Here is a 14,942-nt window from a genome sequence, read left to right as displayed (position 1 = left end):
CCTCTACTGCTTTACCTCTCTATCTGCCTATCAACACTACTAGTGCCTATACTCTCTAGGCGTGTAAACCCCTACTGCCTTACCTCTATGTCCTTACCTCTCTACTTGCCGGTAAGGCACTAGAGGGGTAAGGCAGTAGAGAGGTAAAGCAGTAGAGGGGTAAGGCACTAGAGGGGTAAGGCAGTAGAGGGGTAAGGCAGTAGAGAGGTAAAGCAGTAGAGGGGTAAGGCATTAGAGGGGTAAGGCAGTAGAGGAGTAAGGCAGTAGAGGGGTAAGGCAGTAGAGAGGTGAGACCGTTAGTGAGACAACAGAGAAGGGAGACAACAGGGGTGGTTCTGCAGTGAAGAGGGGAAGCCCTGCCAAGTCCAGACTTATGTAACGACCAACCCTGAGGAGCCTTCAAAGCAGCTACAGTGCCCTCATCCCATCACACTGCACCATCGTCAGAAAGTCAGATAGAGACAGAACAGGGGACATGTAGGGTTGTCATGATCCCAGCCATACTCTGAAGTATCGTGGCAAGGAGACAAAACATTAAGCTGACTTTCTGTTGTCACCCAGAGTCACTTTTGTTTATTTTTTGAAGCTATATCACACAGTATTTAACATAGAGCTGGTTTGTAAAAGACCATAAAGTTCAGTCTGCTTCATGAAAATCCAGTATCGTCGCGGTATTGCAATATTGGTATCGTGCCAACCCTAGGGGATAGGAGGGTTGATTTGGAGAGGGAGATACGTGAGGAAGGGTTAGAGGAGATGAGGGGGATTTGATTCAAGAATGATTCAAGATGTTGTAGAAGCAGGAGCAATGCACAGAATGCATCCCAACCCTCTGCAGGGTGACCCTAACTGTTTATGGTACGCGGACACAAGCTGAAACTGGGGCTTGATAGCAAAGAGGATCTTTGGTTTGGCTGGAAATAAGAAAACACACTACAGCGCACCATCCATGTCATAGTTTCAGCAAAGTGATTGGATGTTTTGTTGTTTGTGTAGCAGACTATCAAATGAAAAAAAATCCAGCTACATCCACAACCGTACTACATTTTCTGACACAGGTATGGTATGTGTACATGCACTGAAGGGAAGGAGAGAATTCAGTGACACACACTTCCCCTGACCTTGATGTATACCGTTGTCTGCCTGATGCATCTCCTGCCTCTCTCACTGTCCCCTGTGTCAACTGCCTGCTCCAATTACATACAGATAGCTCTCTCTCTCTCTCTGTGTGTGTGTGTGTGTGTGTGTGTGTGTGTGTGTGTCATGCAAGTCACTGGTGTGTACCAGCGTTGTGCGCCATCCAGAATTTAGGAATTGACTCCCATTCAACTCATGAGTTGAAATTCATATTGGCCACACCCCACATGATGTAGAATTTGAGTGACAGGAAGTCGAATTTAATTCAGTGCAATTCAAAGACATTCCACTCAGTCATAGAACATGAGTTTCATCGAGTCTGACAGGTCGCACGTCCAGATACCAAAGAATATATCACTTTTCTCTGCGAACAATGTTCATATNATATATCACTTTTCTCTGCGAACAATGTTCATATACTCTTTTAACCTTTGTGCTTAGAATAGCCAATTATATGTCCACCGACCATAATATTTGTGGTTCTCTTTTTGAAGGCTTTAGGGTCAACTTGAGGGTTAAACTTATGCATTCTGGGAAATGTTTTATTTTGATTAATGAAATAATGAAATAATGAAATAATGAAATATAACAACTTGGAATATTTGCATGGAAGTTGTTTTCATTCATTAAGAGTTTGTCCTGAAAATCAATTGTTTCAACAATATTTTACATGCATTTTTATATGTACAAGATGTATATTGTATAGACTAGACCTAATATAGAAGAGTCATTTACATTTTATTGAATTTGACTGAATTCAATTCCCTTTCATTCAAATTCAAATTGCAATTCTGCATCCTGTTTACTACTTCAATTCAAATTCAATTGGAATTGATGAGGCGTTCTCAATTCAATTCAGAATTGAGCACAACCCTGGAATGTACACTCAAACTACCTCATCTTTGAAGGAACACCATCATTCCCTAGAGTGCATCACTCTTCCCATTACTACCCTGCCTGGGATTTGGATGCACACATGCACACACACACACACATCCCTGCACTGTCAAAACACCCATGGACAATAACATGGTGATAAAGCAGGAAGAGCAACACTCGTGCTTAAAAACAACGCATCTTACAATCTAACGCTTGCTTTGACGCATATCCACTATCCACCCAGATTATAGTATTCCACCTACTTCTCCAATGACGCATGGAAAGCCGAGAACAGAAAGGATGCCGAAGGCAAGAAATGGATCACCCGAACTAAGAGGGTTGCTTTGCTTTGAAACAGGCTGGTGGGTGTGTAGTATGACTGCAGGCTCGTGGGTAGTATGAAAGCAGGCTGGTGGGTGGGTAGTATGAATGCAGGCTGGTGGGTGGGTAGTATGAATGCAGGCTGCTGGGTGGGTAGTATGAATGCAGGCTGCTGGGTGGGTAGTGAGAGCAGGCTGGTGGGTGGGTAGTATGAGAGCAGGGCTGGTGGGTGGTAGTTTGAATTGAGGCTGGTGGGTGGTGTGTAGGTATGAATGGCAGGCTGGTGTGGGTAGTATGAAGCAGGCCTTGTGGTGGGTAGTATGAAGCAGCTGGTGGTAGGGGGTAGTATGAAGCAGCTGTGGTGCGGTATGAGAGCAGGCTGGTGGGTGGGTAGTATGAATGCAGGCTGTGCTGCGGTGTAGTATGATGCAGGCTGGTGGGTGGGTAGTATGAGAGGCAGGCTGGGGGTGGGTAGTATGAGAGCAGGCTGGTGGTGAGGTAGTATGAATCAGCGGTGGTGGTGGGTAGTATGAGAGCAGGCTGGTGGGTGCACCGGTAGTATGAATGCAGGCTGGTGGGTGGGTAGTATGAGAGCAGGCTGGTGGGTGGGGAGTATGAAGGCAGGCTGTGGTGGTGTGGGTAGTATGAATGCAGCTGGTGGGTGGTAGTATGAATGCAGGCTGGTGGGTGGGTGGTAGTATGAATGCGGCTGGTGGGTGGGTAGTATGAGGGGGGGGGGTGGATGAATGCAGGCTGGTGGGTGGGTAGTATGAATGCAGTGCTGAGTGGGTGGGGTAGTATGAATGCAGGCTTGGTGGTGGGTAGTATGAAAGCAGGCTGGTGGGTGTGGAGTGATGATGCAGGGGGGGGCTGGGGGGATGGTGGGTGGGTAGTGAATGTAGAGGCAGGTGGTGGGTAGTATGAATTGCAGGCTGGTGGTGGGTAGTATGGGTGGGTAGTATGAAAGCAGCGCTGGTGAGGTGAGTAGTATGAATGCAGGCTGGTGGGTGGGTAGGATAAAGCAGGCTGTGGGTGTGAGTTAGAGGCGGTGGTAGTATGAAAGCAGGCTGGATTCCTGGGTGTGGTAGTATGAATGCAGCTGGGGGCGGTAGTATGAAGCAGGCTGGTGGTGGTGTGTAGAAAGCGGGCTGGTGGGTGGGTATTGAATGCCAGGCTGATGTGGGTGCGCGTAGTATGAAAGCAGTGGCCTCGCGTGGGTGGGTAGTATGAAAGCAGGCTGGTGTGGTGGCGGTATATGAATGCAGGCTGGTGGGTGGGTAGTAGGAGAGCAGGCTGGTGGTGTGGGTAGTGAGGCAGTGCTGGTGGTGGGTATATGAATGCAGGCTGGTGGGTGGGTTAGTGAAAGCAGGGCTGGTGATGGGATGGTAGTGTTGGTAAAGCAGGCTGGTGGGTGGGTAGGTTGAGAGCAGGTGTGTGTGGGTGGGGTAGTATGAAAGCAGGCTGGTGGGTGTGGTAGTATGAAAGCAGGCTGGTGGGTGGGTAGTGAGAGCAGGCTGGTGGGTGGTAGCTATGGAATGCAGGCTGGTGGTAGTGCGTAGTATGAAAGCGGCTGCTGTGGGTGGGTAGTGAGAGCAGGCTGGTGGGTGGGTAGTATGAAAGCCGGCTGGTGGTGGTGGGTAGTAAGAGCGGCTGGTGGGTGGTAGTGAGAGGAGTGCTGGTGGGTGTTAGTATGAAAGCAAGGCTGGTGGGTGGTAGTGAAGCAGGCTGGTGGGTGGGTGTAAGAGCAGGCTGTGAGTTGTGGTAGTGAGAGGGCGGTGGTGGGTAGTAGTGAAAGCAGGCTGGGTCTATTCACTAAAAACATCCTGGATCGTTCCTTATTCTCTCAGATATAGACAGACACTTAGCAACAAAACATTCCTTTAGATGTTTTTGAGGGTGTTCACGAATCGCGAAGATGGTGCTGTTTCCTCTGCGGGCGTGCTCGGCGGTCGTCGTCACCGCGCCTACTAGCGGCCATCGATTCTTTTCCTTTTGTTTCTGTTAGTTTGGGCTGATTGGGTGCACCTGTTTTGAGTTTAGTTTTGTGGGTAGGCTATTTAAGGGCAGTAGGCCCGCTGGCTTTTGTGCGGGCTTGTTATTCTGTTTGTGGTGTTTGTATTCGTGTGGATTTTGTCCTTGTTTATTTGTGGACTGKATGTTGACGCGCCCTTTTGTTATGTGGCGTAGCCGTCTCGTTTATATTCTATTTTGGAATATTAAAGTATATCCACTTGCTCGAAGCTACCCTGCTCTCTGCGCCTGACTCCTTCATTCACCATTGGAAACGTAACAAGGGGGGACTATCTGTTGTTCCATGTAATGAATATGTTATTGGGCTAATAGCAGTAAGGCCAAATATTTTTTTTTATATATATACACTTCAAGGGGTCTTAACATTCCAAATCAAATAGCAAAATGATCCTTGGTATGATCTTAAAACAACTCCATATAGCTTAGTAGCTCGGCCCCAGTTATGTACTGGGCTGTCCGCACTATCCTTTGCAGAGCTGTGCGGTCAAGGGCGGTGCAATTGCCAAACCAAGCRGTGATGCAGCCAGTCACATGCCAAATCTTTTCAGCCTCCTGCGGGGGAAACCCTCATTTACGTTTTGCTATGGTGTGCACTATTGAAAACGACCCTGGTGGGTGGGAGCCATTGTACGAATGCGATGTTATGAGAACAGGGCAGCTAATGTTGGATATCGGCGTGATAAGGAAGTGAATCAGAGCTGGTATCAAAAGAACTCAACAGTGACACTATCTTGCTGAGCATTCTACCATACTGGTCCTCTATTTGTATTATAATCAAGGTACATGACATGCAGAGATAAAATCAAAATCAAATTTTATTTGTCACACGCGCCGAATACAACAAGTGTAGACCTTACTGTGAAATGCCTACTTTACAAGCCCTTAACCAACAGTGTAGCTCAAGAGATGTGACAAACACTAAGACCACACTGTGACGCGTTATCTACCAAGCCTTGATCTTCCTCAGGGCAACAAAAAAAAGGAAAGGGAGGGAGAAACCAGAAGAGCCTTGAGCCTAGCCGTCGAGAAGAGAGGGACGTCTGGCTGCCAAGGTCGCCATTTCCGCCGGCATTAAGTTTGCCGGGGCCTTGGAGAGGAAGTCAGTCGCTACATTTGATTAGCTGACCCAGTTAGGTAGGTTCACATTCACACACACACACACACACACACACACACACACACACACAGCCATGAGGCAACATCAAACATCTGTGCGAAATTCACAGGAGGCTGGTGAGGGGAAGATGGCTCCAGAGCCCGTCCTACCCAATTAAGGTGCTGCCAGCCACCTGTGGTCAAATCTCTATTCACTCCGTGCCTGGGAATGGGTTTCACTGCTCATGTCCATTCACTGAACCTGTTCTTGGAAGGTCTCACCGGGACGCATTTTAAACAATAAGCACTTGAAATGAACAGTCCACTGGTGAATGAATGGTACACTGTTGTTTTTGAGCTGTTTAGTGTCAGAGATGGAAGTCAAATATTAGGAAGTTGCTGACCACATTAAAGACAAAAGGTAGAGAGAGAGATAATGGTAGGAGGTGAAAGGGTTCAAGAGACAGAAAGAGAAGAGGGATATGGGAAAAAAGAGAGGGAGCTAACAGGAGAGATGGTGAAGCAGGGAGGGGGAGGGGAGGTTGGCTTGTTTTGGTGCTGCGGATGAAAGATWAAAAAATGGGGCCTCGGTTAGGCTGTGCGACTATCAGAATCATCATTGCCCGAGCTAGACATCTCCCACACAGCACTGTGTAATCAGCTCAGCTCACTCCAGAGACAACCACAACAGATCTGCTGGCCATGTTAAAACACTACAAACATGCATTTATCCTACCTAGAAGTAACACCATCGGATAGGTGAACGCAAAATTCTACTATGTACATGTAGGCTAACACCAATTCTGCCATGACGGATCAGTGATTACTCAGAGGAAGGAAGGAGGAACAGTAGAAAGAATTAAGACGGCAGTTCCTTCGCGTTGGAACAGGCCTTTAGTCTCACGGTTCCACTCCAGGGACTGAAACGTCTCTCTGTCTCTGAGACACTGCTGCAAATCTCAACATCACAGGATCCCTCTTCAAGCATGGCTAGATTTCGGGGAGTTCAGTCAGTCACATCAGTTCTCAGGACAGGAAGAGGACGACGCCATTTTATGCCACATATAACCCTTTCATTGTCAAACCTGAGTCTGGTTCAGTAGGCCCACTTAYGGAAAGAAAACAATCAAAATGGGGAGGCACTACCAGACCTTGTCCAATAAGAAACTCTTGACTTGGTTTACTGTTGCGAAACATTTCAAAACATGTTGCTATGGGGTGCCCTAATGAACATTGCTGATTGGATCACAGGATGACATCTGGTTTTCATTGGTCTATAGCGTTGGTGATGTTAAAGAAGAGTACAAACGCATACAATTTCATTGGATGCYAGTAGGCATTCTGTAAAAATCCCCCAATTTTCTCATACAGTAGATACGCAGACGAACAGAGGAGTGATCCGAAACCTAAAAGACAAAGAGGCCTATGATAAAGCAGCTGACATTTCACGATTGATCCATATTTAAAATGGGTGATTAACAGTCGTACGCAGAGTCCCATCCTTCAACACGGACAGATTGAAACAGGGATGACTGACTATATAAAGAGCGACGTAATTTCATCTTCGCCCAACTCAATTGCCCCACCACATTCAATTCATCACACGCTCGGACGGGCAGAGGAGAAGGAGAGACGGAGGTGGGTAGAGCGATAAAAAGACAGAATGACAACTGGCTTTCATTCAAGGAGCAGACACTCTGTCTCAATTATAAGAATCTCCTATGGTCTTCGTCTCCTGAATAAATGTAGTGGTTTGCTGAACTATGCTTGGTGAAATGATATGCAACACTGCCCCCACACTGKAGAACTTGCATGAAGGATTTAGCTCAGAGGGATAACGCATTCACGAGAATGGGCGACTCGGGTTTGATCATTGATTGGTTACAGAAGCAACCAAGAGTTCATGTGAGGTCGAAACCGACTGTACAAGCATAACCACCAGCTTTTCAATGTGACTGAATATAGCCTAATAGGACTTCAGTAGGTCTTTTTACAATACAGCCAACAGGAGCTAAGTCCATCCTTGTCTTCCGTCACACAAACTAATCACAGGCTGCGTTCATGATCACTTTAAGCAAGGTTGTAATATGCTCTAAAAATCAAAACTTCCCTTAACACCTGTTCAATGTCTATTCTGCAAAAAGCCTTTTCCAATCCAGCAATATCACATGTTCCAAACCGGACGACAGTCCAGCGTCCCTGAACAGCCCACTGTGGGGTTCCCTCTCCGACACTAATGTCCTTCCGTGTGACAGTCAGCCGGCCGGGAGCAGCCGGGAGGTGAAACCACGGCGATCCGGCATTCCAGCTAGGAACGTCATGTAACATTTGATTAGGGTTGCAGAAACACAAGTGGCATCTATTGAGAGGCCAACAAGAGCAGATTGTCTCTCTGCAGCCTCTCTCCAATTACACACATGACATCTCTCAAAAAACACATTCACCATCGACAGACACACACACCCCTCAAAGGAACACACATTTGTTCACCGACACAAACACACCTCTCAGAAAACACCATCCACAGACACACACACACACACACGAGCCATCGGCCTGCTGTTAACATAAGCAGATTGGTGAAGGCAAGATTGCAGAACCTGTCCTACCCACAGGGAACAGAACCCTGTCTCACCCAGCAGGGAGCAGAACCCTGTCTCACCCAGCAGGGAGCAGAACCCGTCTCACCCAGGAGGGAGCAGAACCCTGTCTCACCAGAGGGAGCAGAACCCTGTCTCACCCAGCAGGGAGCAGACCCTGTCCACCCAGCAGGGAGCAGAGCCCTGTCCCACCCAGCAGGGAGCAGAACCCTGTCCCACCCAGCAGGAGCAGAACCCTGTCTACCCAGCAGGGAGCAGAACTATGTTCCACCCAGCAGGGAGCAGAACCTGTCCACCCAGCAGGGAGCAGAACCATGTCTCACCGCAGGGAGCAGAACCCTGTCCCACCTAGCGAGGAGCACAGAACCCTGTCCCACCCAGCAGGGAGCAGAACCCTGTCTCACCCAGCAGGGAGCAGAACCCGTCTCACCCAGCAGGGAGCAGAACCTGTCTCACCCAGCAGGGAGCAGAACCCTGTCCCACCCAGCAGGGAGCAGAACCATGTCCCACCCAGCAGGGACCTGCTATCACTACTGTCCTTAGTTGGAAACGCTACACCAAGACACACACGCGAGCCTACCTCGAAAAACACATTTATCGAAACACACACACACACACACTATAATAATAACAGTATACTGAGTCTGTCCTTTCCTTTCCCTGCATGGTCTGGATAACGTGATCCTCAGTGAGTAGGGGGCTGTTGTGAATGTGAAGGGGGGTAAGGATGGGGTTTTCATTTTCATAGCCTGAGACAAAGCATAGGCTAGCTAGGCTGCAGGACGACAGTCACAGAGGGATAAATGTGTCCGTTACCACCCGCAATGTTCCCTGTGGACGTATTCTACATCTACAGAGAATATTCTGCCTTTGATACTCCTCCCCTGTCATTCTCCCCCAACTCCACAAGGAAAACAGAATACAGGGTGTGTGTGTGTGTGTGTGTGTGTGTGTGTGTGTGTGGTGTGTGTGTGTGTGTGTGTGTGTGTGTGTGTGTGTCCGTTGTGTGTGTGTGTGTGTGTGTTTTCTCTGTGATTTAACAATGACAGAGAGGAAGTGGGAAGATGGTTCAAATTGTTTTCTTCTAAATAGAACACACACATGGACACATGCATATGTGCACGCGCACGCACGCACGCATGCACACACACTTCCTTGCCTCCTCCTCACCGGGGACATAGTATGGAGATTCCAATATACAAGAGCCGGCAATATACCAGTTACACACCATAGGCCAGGGACTCTCTAGAAGTGGCCACTCCCTCTCAGGTTTCAGGCAAGACAGCATCACCGTGGCTGACTGTCACGGTTGCCGTGGCAATGTGAAGCACGCCATCCACTGCATCCGAGTGACCTGACCAGGAAAGGCTCTGGCCCCTAAGTAGGCTACGACAACCACAAAGGAGTTGGCTACAGAAGAAACAGGCCGTGTTCACTACAAGGCACGAAACAGTAGGCCCTTTTAGGAAGGCTTGTTTTTTTGTGTCGTGTTGCACAACATTTTGTAAACATTTTGTGCCATAATCAATGAACATGACCCACCACACCCATTACACCAGAGGATGGGACAGGGAGATGGTTGTCTGTGATAAGACAGGACTCATCAGTGGAGGAGATTATCSCTCGAGAACCGCCATGCACCACCTTTGACCTCACAAGACCAGAGGTCTATTCTTGGCAGACGAGATACCGCACACACCTGACAGTGCCATGTCTAATTTGGTACCAAGCACAGTCCAGCAAGACGGCTTTTGTTAATCTGGTTGAGTGTGCATCCACCCTGTTCCAGCTACAGAAGAGTGCAGATCAGAATAAACATGTCTGAGATGTTAATTCACTTGTTTATCCCTGTGTGTAGGCTACTCTGCAGCAGCATCAACACGAGTGAGCGGGAGTGGAATAATATACATGGTTGGTATCCGCCTTTCTCCGCTAATAAATGCAGAACATGTTTCACGTAAATAAAGTGATTTTGTGTCTTTTATAGCGATGGTGGTAAACGGCACTACACAAGTTGAAAAGAAGTCAAGAATTGATGGACGTCATTGTTTTTGCAGCGGAACTATTTCTGGGTCTAAAATATTTAACATCAGATGAACTACATGGAATACTGTATCGTGCGATCCCACCCTCTCGGGCCCCAGAGCCTGAGTTGGGTATTTGAGTTTTCAAATGACTGAAGTAATGGGAATATATGTTATTTATACAAATTGTGTTAATTATTTTTGTMGTTTGTGGAGTCTAATGTTCATTTCCCCTACTCCGTCACGCAAATACTTTTTTTGTGAGTTTTTTCACCACCGTTCGGTTGGTAAATGTTTCCACTAGTCACTGATATCTTTACAGTTAATGTTACTTCATAGCCTTTTAGCTATTTTACACAGCATTTTATGTAATATAGCTAGATACTGTAGCTAGCTACGTTTTTAAGCGAGCTTTTCAATCGGCATCTCTCCCCCTGTTTTCAGTCACAGGTGGGGACTGGATTAGGTGTGAGCAGTGCAAGAGGTGGGCTCATGAGTTGTACTCCAATTTTCCTGGGGATAGCTTTATTTGTGACCTATGTACAAATTATAATCGTGCAGTTGCAGAGCATAAGAGAGTTTCCACATCAATTTTACACTGAGTTTTAGTTTTATTAGTTATATTCCATTCCAATTAATCTTTTTTTTATGAATTAAAGACAACTATTGAAAACCTTTCGCTCCTGAATGTCATTTTAAAGACTGCTGGGATTTAAAATCTTGCATTATGGCCTCCCGAGTGGTGCAGTGGTCTAAGGCAGTGCTAGCTGTGCCACTAGAGATCCTGGTTTGAGTCCAGGCTCTGTCGCAGCCGGCCGTGACTGGGAGACCCATGGGGCAGCGCACAATTGGCCCAGCGTCGTCTGGGTTAGGGGAGGGTTTGGCCGGCAGGGATGTCCTTGTACCATTGCGCACTAGCGACTCCTGTGGCGGGCTGGGYGCAATGCACGCTGACGCAGTAGCCAGGTGCATGGTGTTTCCTCTGACACATTGGTGCGGCTAGCTTCCAGGCTAAGCAGGCATTGTGTCAAGAAGCAGTGTGGCCTGGCTGGGTTGTGTTTCGGAGGATGAATGGGCTCTCAACCTTCACCTCTCCCAAGTCCGTACGGGAGGTGCAAGACTGTAACTACCAATTGGATACCACGAAAAATATATATAAAATCTTGCATTATTCAAATAATGTTTTGTGCAATTGTACATAATGGATTGTAAGGAAAAGGATCAACAAAGAAAATGTATGTACAGGTGAGTTAAAAAGAGGGACTTAACATCAAATCCCCTCATAGTGTGGATATTAATGGTGACATGTGCAACACATATTTTATTAAAATAATTAAAATAAGATAATGAAAAGATAAGTCTAGTTATTACTTACAAAATMATTTCTAAATAAAACTCATTAAATTGATTTTAAGACACTTCTGTGAAACCCTATGGCATAATCTCCTACCGGGGTTACCCCGATACTTTAAAAAACACCCCTTTCCTAAAAACAACATTTCATAAAATAACAACAACAAAAAAGTGTAAACTGTAGCCATTTSTTTTCCTTTATAGTTTATTCATCTAAGTATGACCTTCATCCACATACCAATTTTCTTCCAAACATTGCTTTTTGTGTCAGAAATTAGACATTGTTGTTAGGGGGGGGCTAGTTACCCCATAGTACCCAACTAGGGGCTTCATATGCACTCAGCTGTGACTGTGACAACAATAAACACCGCTCCCCGTCTCATCTGTTTCCCCGACGTTGTCTCACGAGATGGAACCGCACTTCTCACATGACACTGGACTTGCTGCCAGACACAAATAAAAACCTCTCGAATGTCACCCAATCACTTTGATAAATAAATTGATCAATCAATCAATTTAAGATCTCTCGGCGTTTTCGCCTTTAATTGCGTAAGCTAATTCTTAAGTTTAAGATACATTTTTTTCTTCTATTAATTAGGCAATTATCAATCAACAACAGAATATTTACCTGCTAATTCTTCGGGTTCTAGACCAGTCTCCGTGTCCAATCCACACACCACGAAGTAGTGGGCGAAGCGGCACGAAGCCGAGCCTGTGCCCGAAGTAACCCCGCTCATCATCGGTTTAGATATGCTACTCGGTTCGTCTCTAATTCATACTCTGGACCTCCATCCTGTAGCCTATACGCAGGGCAAATTAGGACACGCTGTAGTCTAGACAGTGTGCTAATGTCCGTTTTAATCAAACGAACACCGTGTATTCTTTTCGGGATGAAATTGTCCTTTCTGTATGTTCTCCGTCCACGGTCGGCAGTCAGCCTAGTGTCAGCCCGAAATGAATGTGTTGTGTAGGAGGCAGCCTACCTCATTGTGTGAGAACTGAGAGAGAGAGAGCGAGAGAGAGCGAGAGAAAATCTCATAAAATGTTCTCATCAGGTATATTCAGATTCACATTTAAGCTGGCCAGATGATGACTAATGTTTGATGTGATCTAATTATGACAATGAAGCTCATTAAAATCCCCATACAATTAAAATAGGTAATTGTGCTGTGCAAAAACAGGAGCACAGTCATCGTCAGTGCTGGGTGATGAGTAGTGCTCTTTAAAGGGCCTTGTTCGAATACTACAGACATAYATCCTTACTTCCTTGAAGTTGGATTGGTGTTGGTTGAGTTCTATATGGAACCCTAAAGCTAGGCATACATTAGACTAGGACTAAAATCTTGACATCTTTGGAGCACTCACATTATGCAAAGTGTCTGCATAATCTGGGAATCCTGAAGTCTGCAACCTGTGTGCTCATATTACACGAATTTGCTCCAATTTCGACCTGTCTAGACCCCTCTCTGGTCTTGCGATTTCCAGATGTGTCGTAGCGCTAAGTGTAATCATTACCCCTTCTTCTCTGTGGCTGTAACTGAGCGACTGCATACAAGTTGCACAAGTCGCATGGTGGCACCCCCATTATGAGCGCAAGACCCATAATCGCATGTCTTTGACCTGCTCATTTTATGTGACCTACGCAGTGGCGATTTAGCATGTAAATCTTGGTGGGGCAAACTCCCCCCCCAAAATGTTATAGATGCATGTCAGCAAAGCCACTACACAACACTAAACAATATATTAATTGCACTATAATGGTGACAAACAGTGCCCACAAACTGTTAGGGCCTACATAAAGCTGTCCCAACAACAGAGCTTTCTTTCCAGCACCACCCTGGACGGTTCCGACCTAGAATATGTGGACAACTATAAATACCTAGGTGTCTGGCTAGACTGTAAACTCTCCTTCCAGACTCATATTAAACATCTCCAATTCAAARTCAAATCTAGAATCGGCTTTCAACAAAGCCTCCTTCACTCACGCCGCCAAACTTACCCTAGTAAAACTGACTACCGATCCTCGACTTCGGCGATGTCATCTACAAAATAGCTTCCAACACTCTACTCAGCAAACTGGATGCAGTCTATCACAGTGCCATCCGTTTTGTTACCAAATCACCTTATACCACCCACCATTGCGACCTGTATGCTCTAGTCGGCTGGCCCTCACTACATATTCGTCGCCAGACCCACTGGCTCCAGGTCATCTATAAGTCTATGCTAGGTAAAGCTCCGCCTTATTTCAGWTCACTGGTCACAATAACAACACCCAACCGTAGCACACGCTCCAGCAGGTATATCTCACTGATCATCCCCAAAGCCAACACCTCATTTGGCCGCCTTTCCTTCCAGTTCTCTGCTGCCAGTGACTGGAACGAATTGCAAAAAATCGCTGAAGTTGGTCTCTGAAGTTGGAGACTTTTATTTCCCTCACCAACTATCTGAGCAGCTAACCGATCGCTGCAGCTGTACATAGTCCATCTGTAAATAGCCCACCCAATCTATCTACCTCATCCCCATATTGTTTTTATTTTATTTACTTTTCTGCTCTTTTGCACACCAGTATCTCTACTTGCACATCATCATCTGCTCATTTATCACTCCAGTGTTAATCTGCTAAATAGTAATTCGTTCTCCTATGGCCTATTTATTGCCTACCTCCTCATGCCTTTTGCTCACACTGTATATAGACTTTCTTTTTTCTACTGTGTCATTGACTTATTTACTGGGTTAATTGGCTTGTTTATTGCTTACTCCATGTGTAACTCTGTGTTGTTGTCTGTCACACTGCTTTGCTTTATCTTGGCCAGGTCGCARTTGCAAATGAGAACTTGTTCTCAACTAGCCTACCTGGTTAAATAAAGGTTAAATAAATAAATAAAAAACCATGGAGTGAATCCTTACCACTGCTACACCTGGCTATCAGCRGAGCCTTGTCTGGCAGCGAAACAGTTCATTCAGCCTCATTTACTGCCTTTTAAAAACATAGCTGATATGGCTGACCATTTCTCCCTGGCATATTACATCATTTATGCAGCAGGTTATTCAAGTTAAACTCTAGGGGGTTAAGAGACCAATTGGAAGGTGTGCACTGCAYATTGTTCTCCTTGTGTGAACTGTAATGTTTTCCAATGGTGCCTGGTTTTTCAGGTGTCTGGTTGATGCTGTGTTGACGGGCTCTAGCTCCCAGTTCCTGCCTCACTCCCAGGAGCACAGCTTAAAATCCRGCTGGGGGCCTTCAGATTCCAACAGCAGAATGCTGGCTCTTGAAGCAACAGAAAAACATGCCAAGAAAAAATGGACCAGATCTATATAACCTGAGCACAAGGCCTGTTCCTTTGTCAACGGGTAAGTGTTTTTAATTTTTTCTACRCTGTGAGATATAGGTTGTGTTTATTAGAGCAAACTGTTTCAAATGTTTTTGCAATGGAAGCAGGCATTTCTTACTGGACCGGAAGGATGATACCTCAATGTTTTTAGTTTAATCTGTCCACAACTG

At 46.2% G+C, this 14,942-nt stretch overlaps 1 protein-coding gene across 1 annotated transcript in view; it reads right to left on the bottom strand.

The window, feature by feature from the left end:
- LOC111962147 (DENN domain-containing protein 5B-like) overlaps nucleotides 1-12,580 on the bottom strand; it is a 49,551-nt gene extending 36,971 nt beyond the window's left edge. Inside the window, 1 exon segment of the mRNA XM_070442949.1 lies at nucleotides 12,069-12,580. Within this exon segment, the coding sequence (XP_070299050.1) occupies nucleotides 12,069-12,180 (112 nt within the window). The 5' untranslated portion in view covers nucleotides 12,181-12,580.
- Between the last annotated feature and the right edge of the window lie 2,362 nt (nucleotides 12,581-14,942).

The sequence above is a fragment of the Salvelinus sp. IW2-2015 genome, linkage group LG4q.1:29 (genome assembly GCF_002910315.2).
Source record: "Salvelinus sp. IW2-2015 linkage group LG4q.1:29, ASM291031v2, whole genome shotgun sequence".
Lineage (NCBI taxonomy): Eukaryota > Metazoa > Chordata > Actinopteri > Salmoniformes > Salmonidae > Salvelinus > Salvelinus sp. IW2-2015.
The sequence above is the reverse complement of the archived record's forward strand: the minus strand, read 5'-3'. Positions and strand labels throughout refer to the sequence as shown.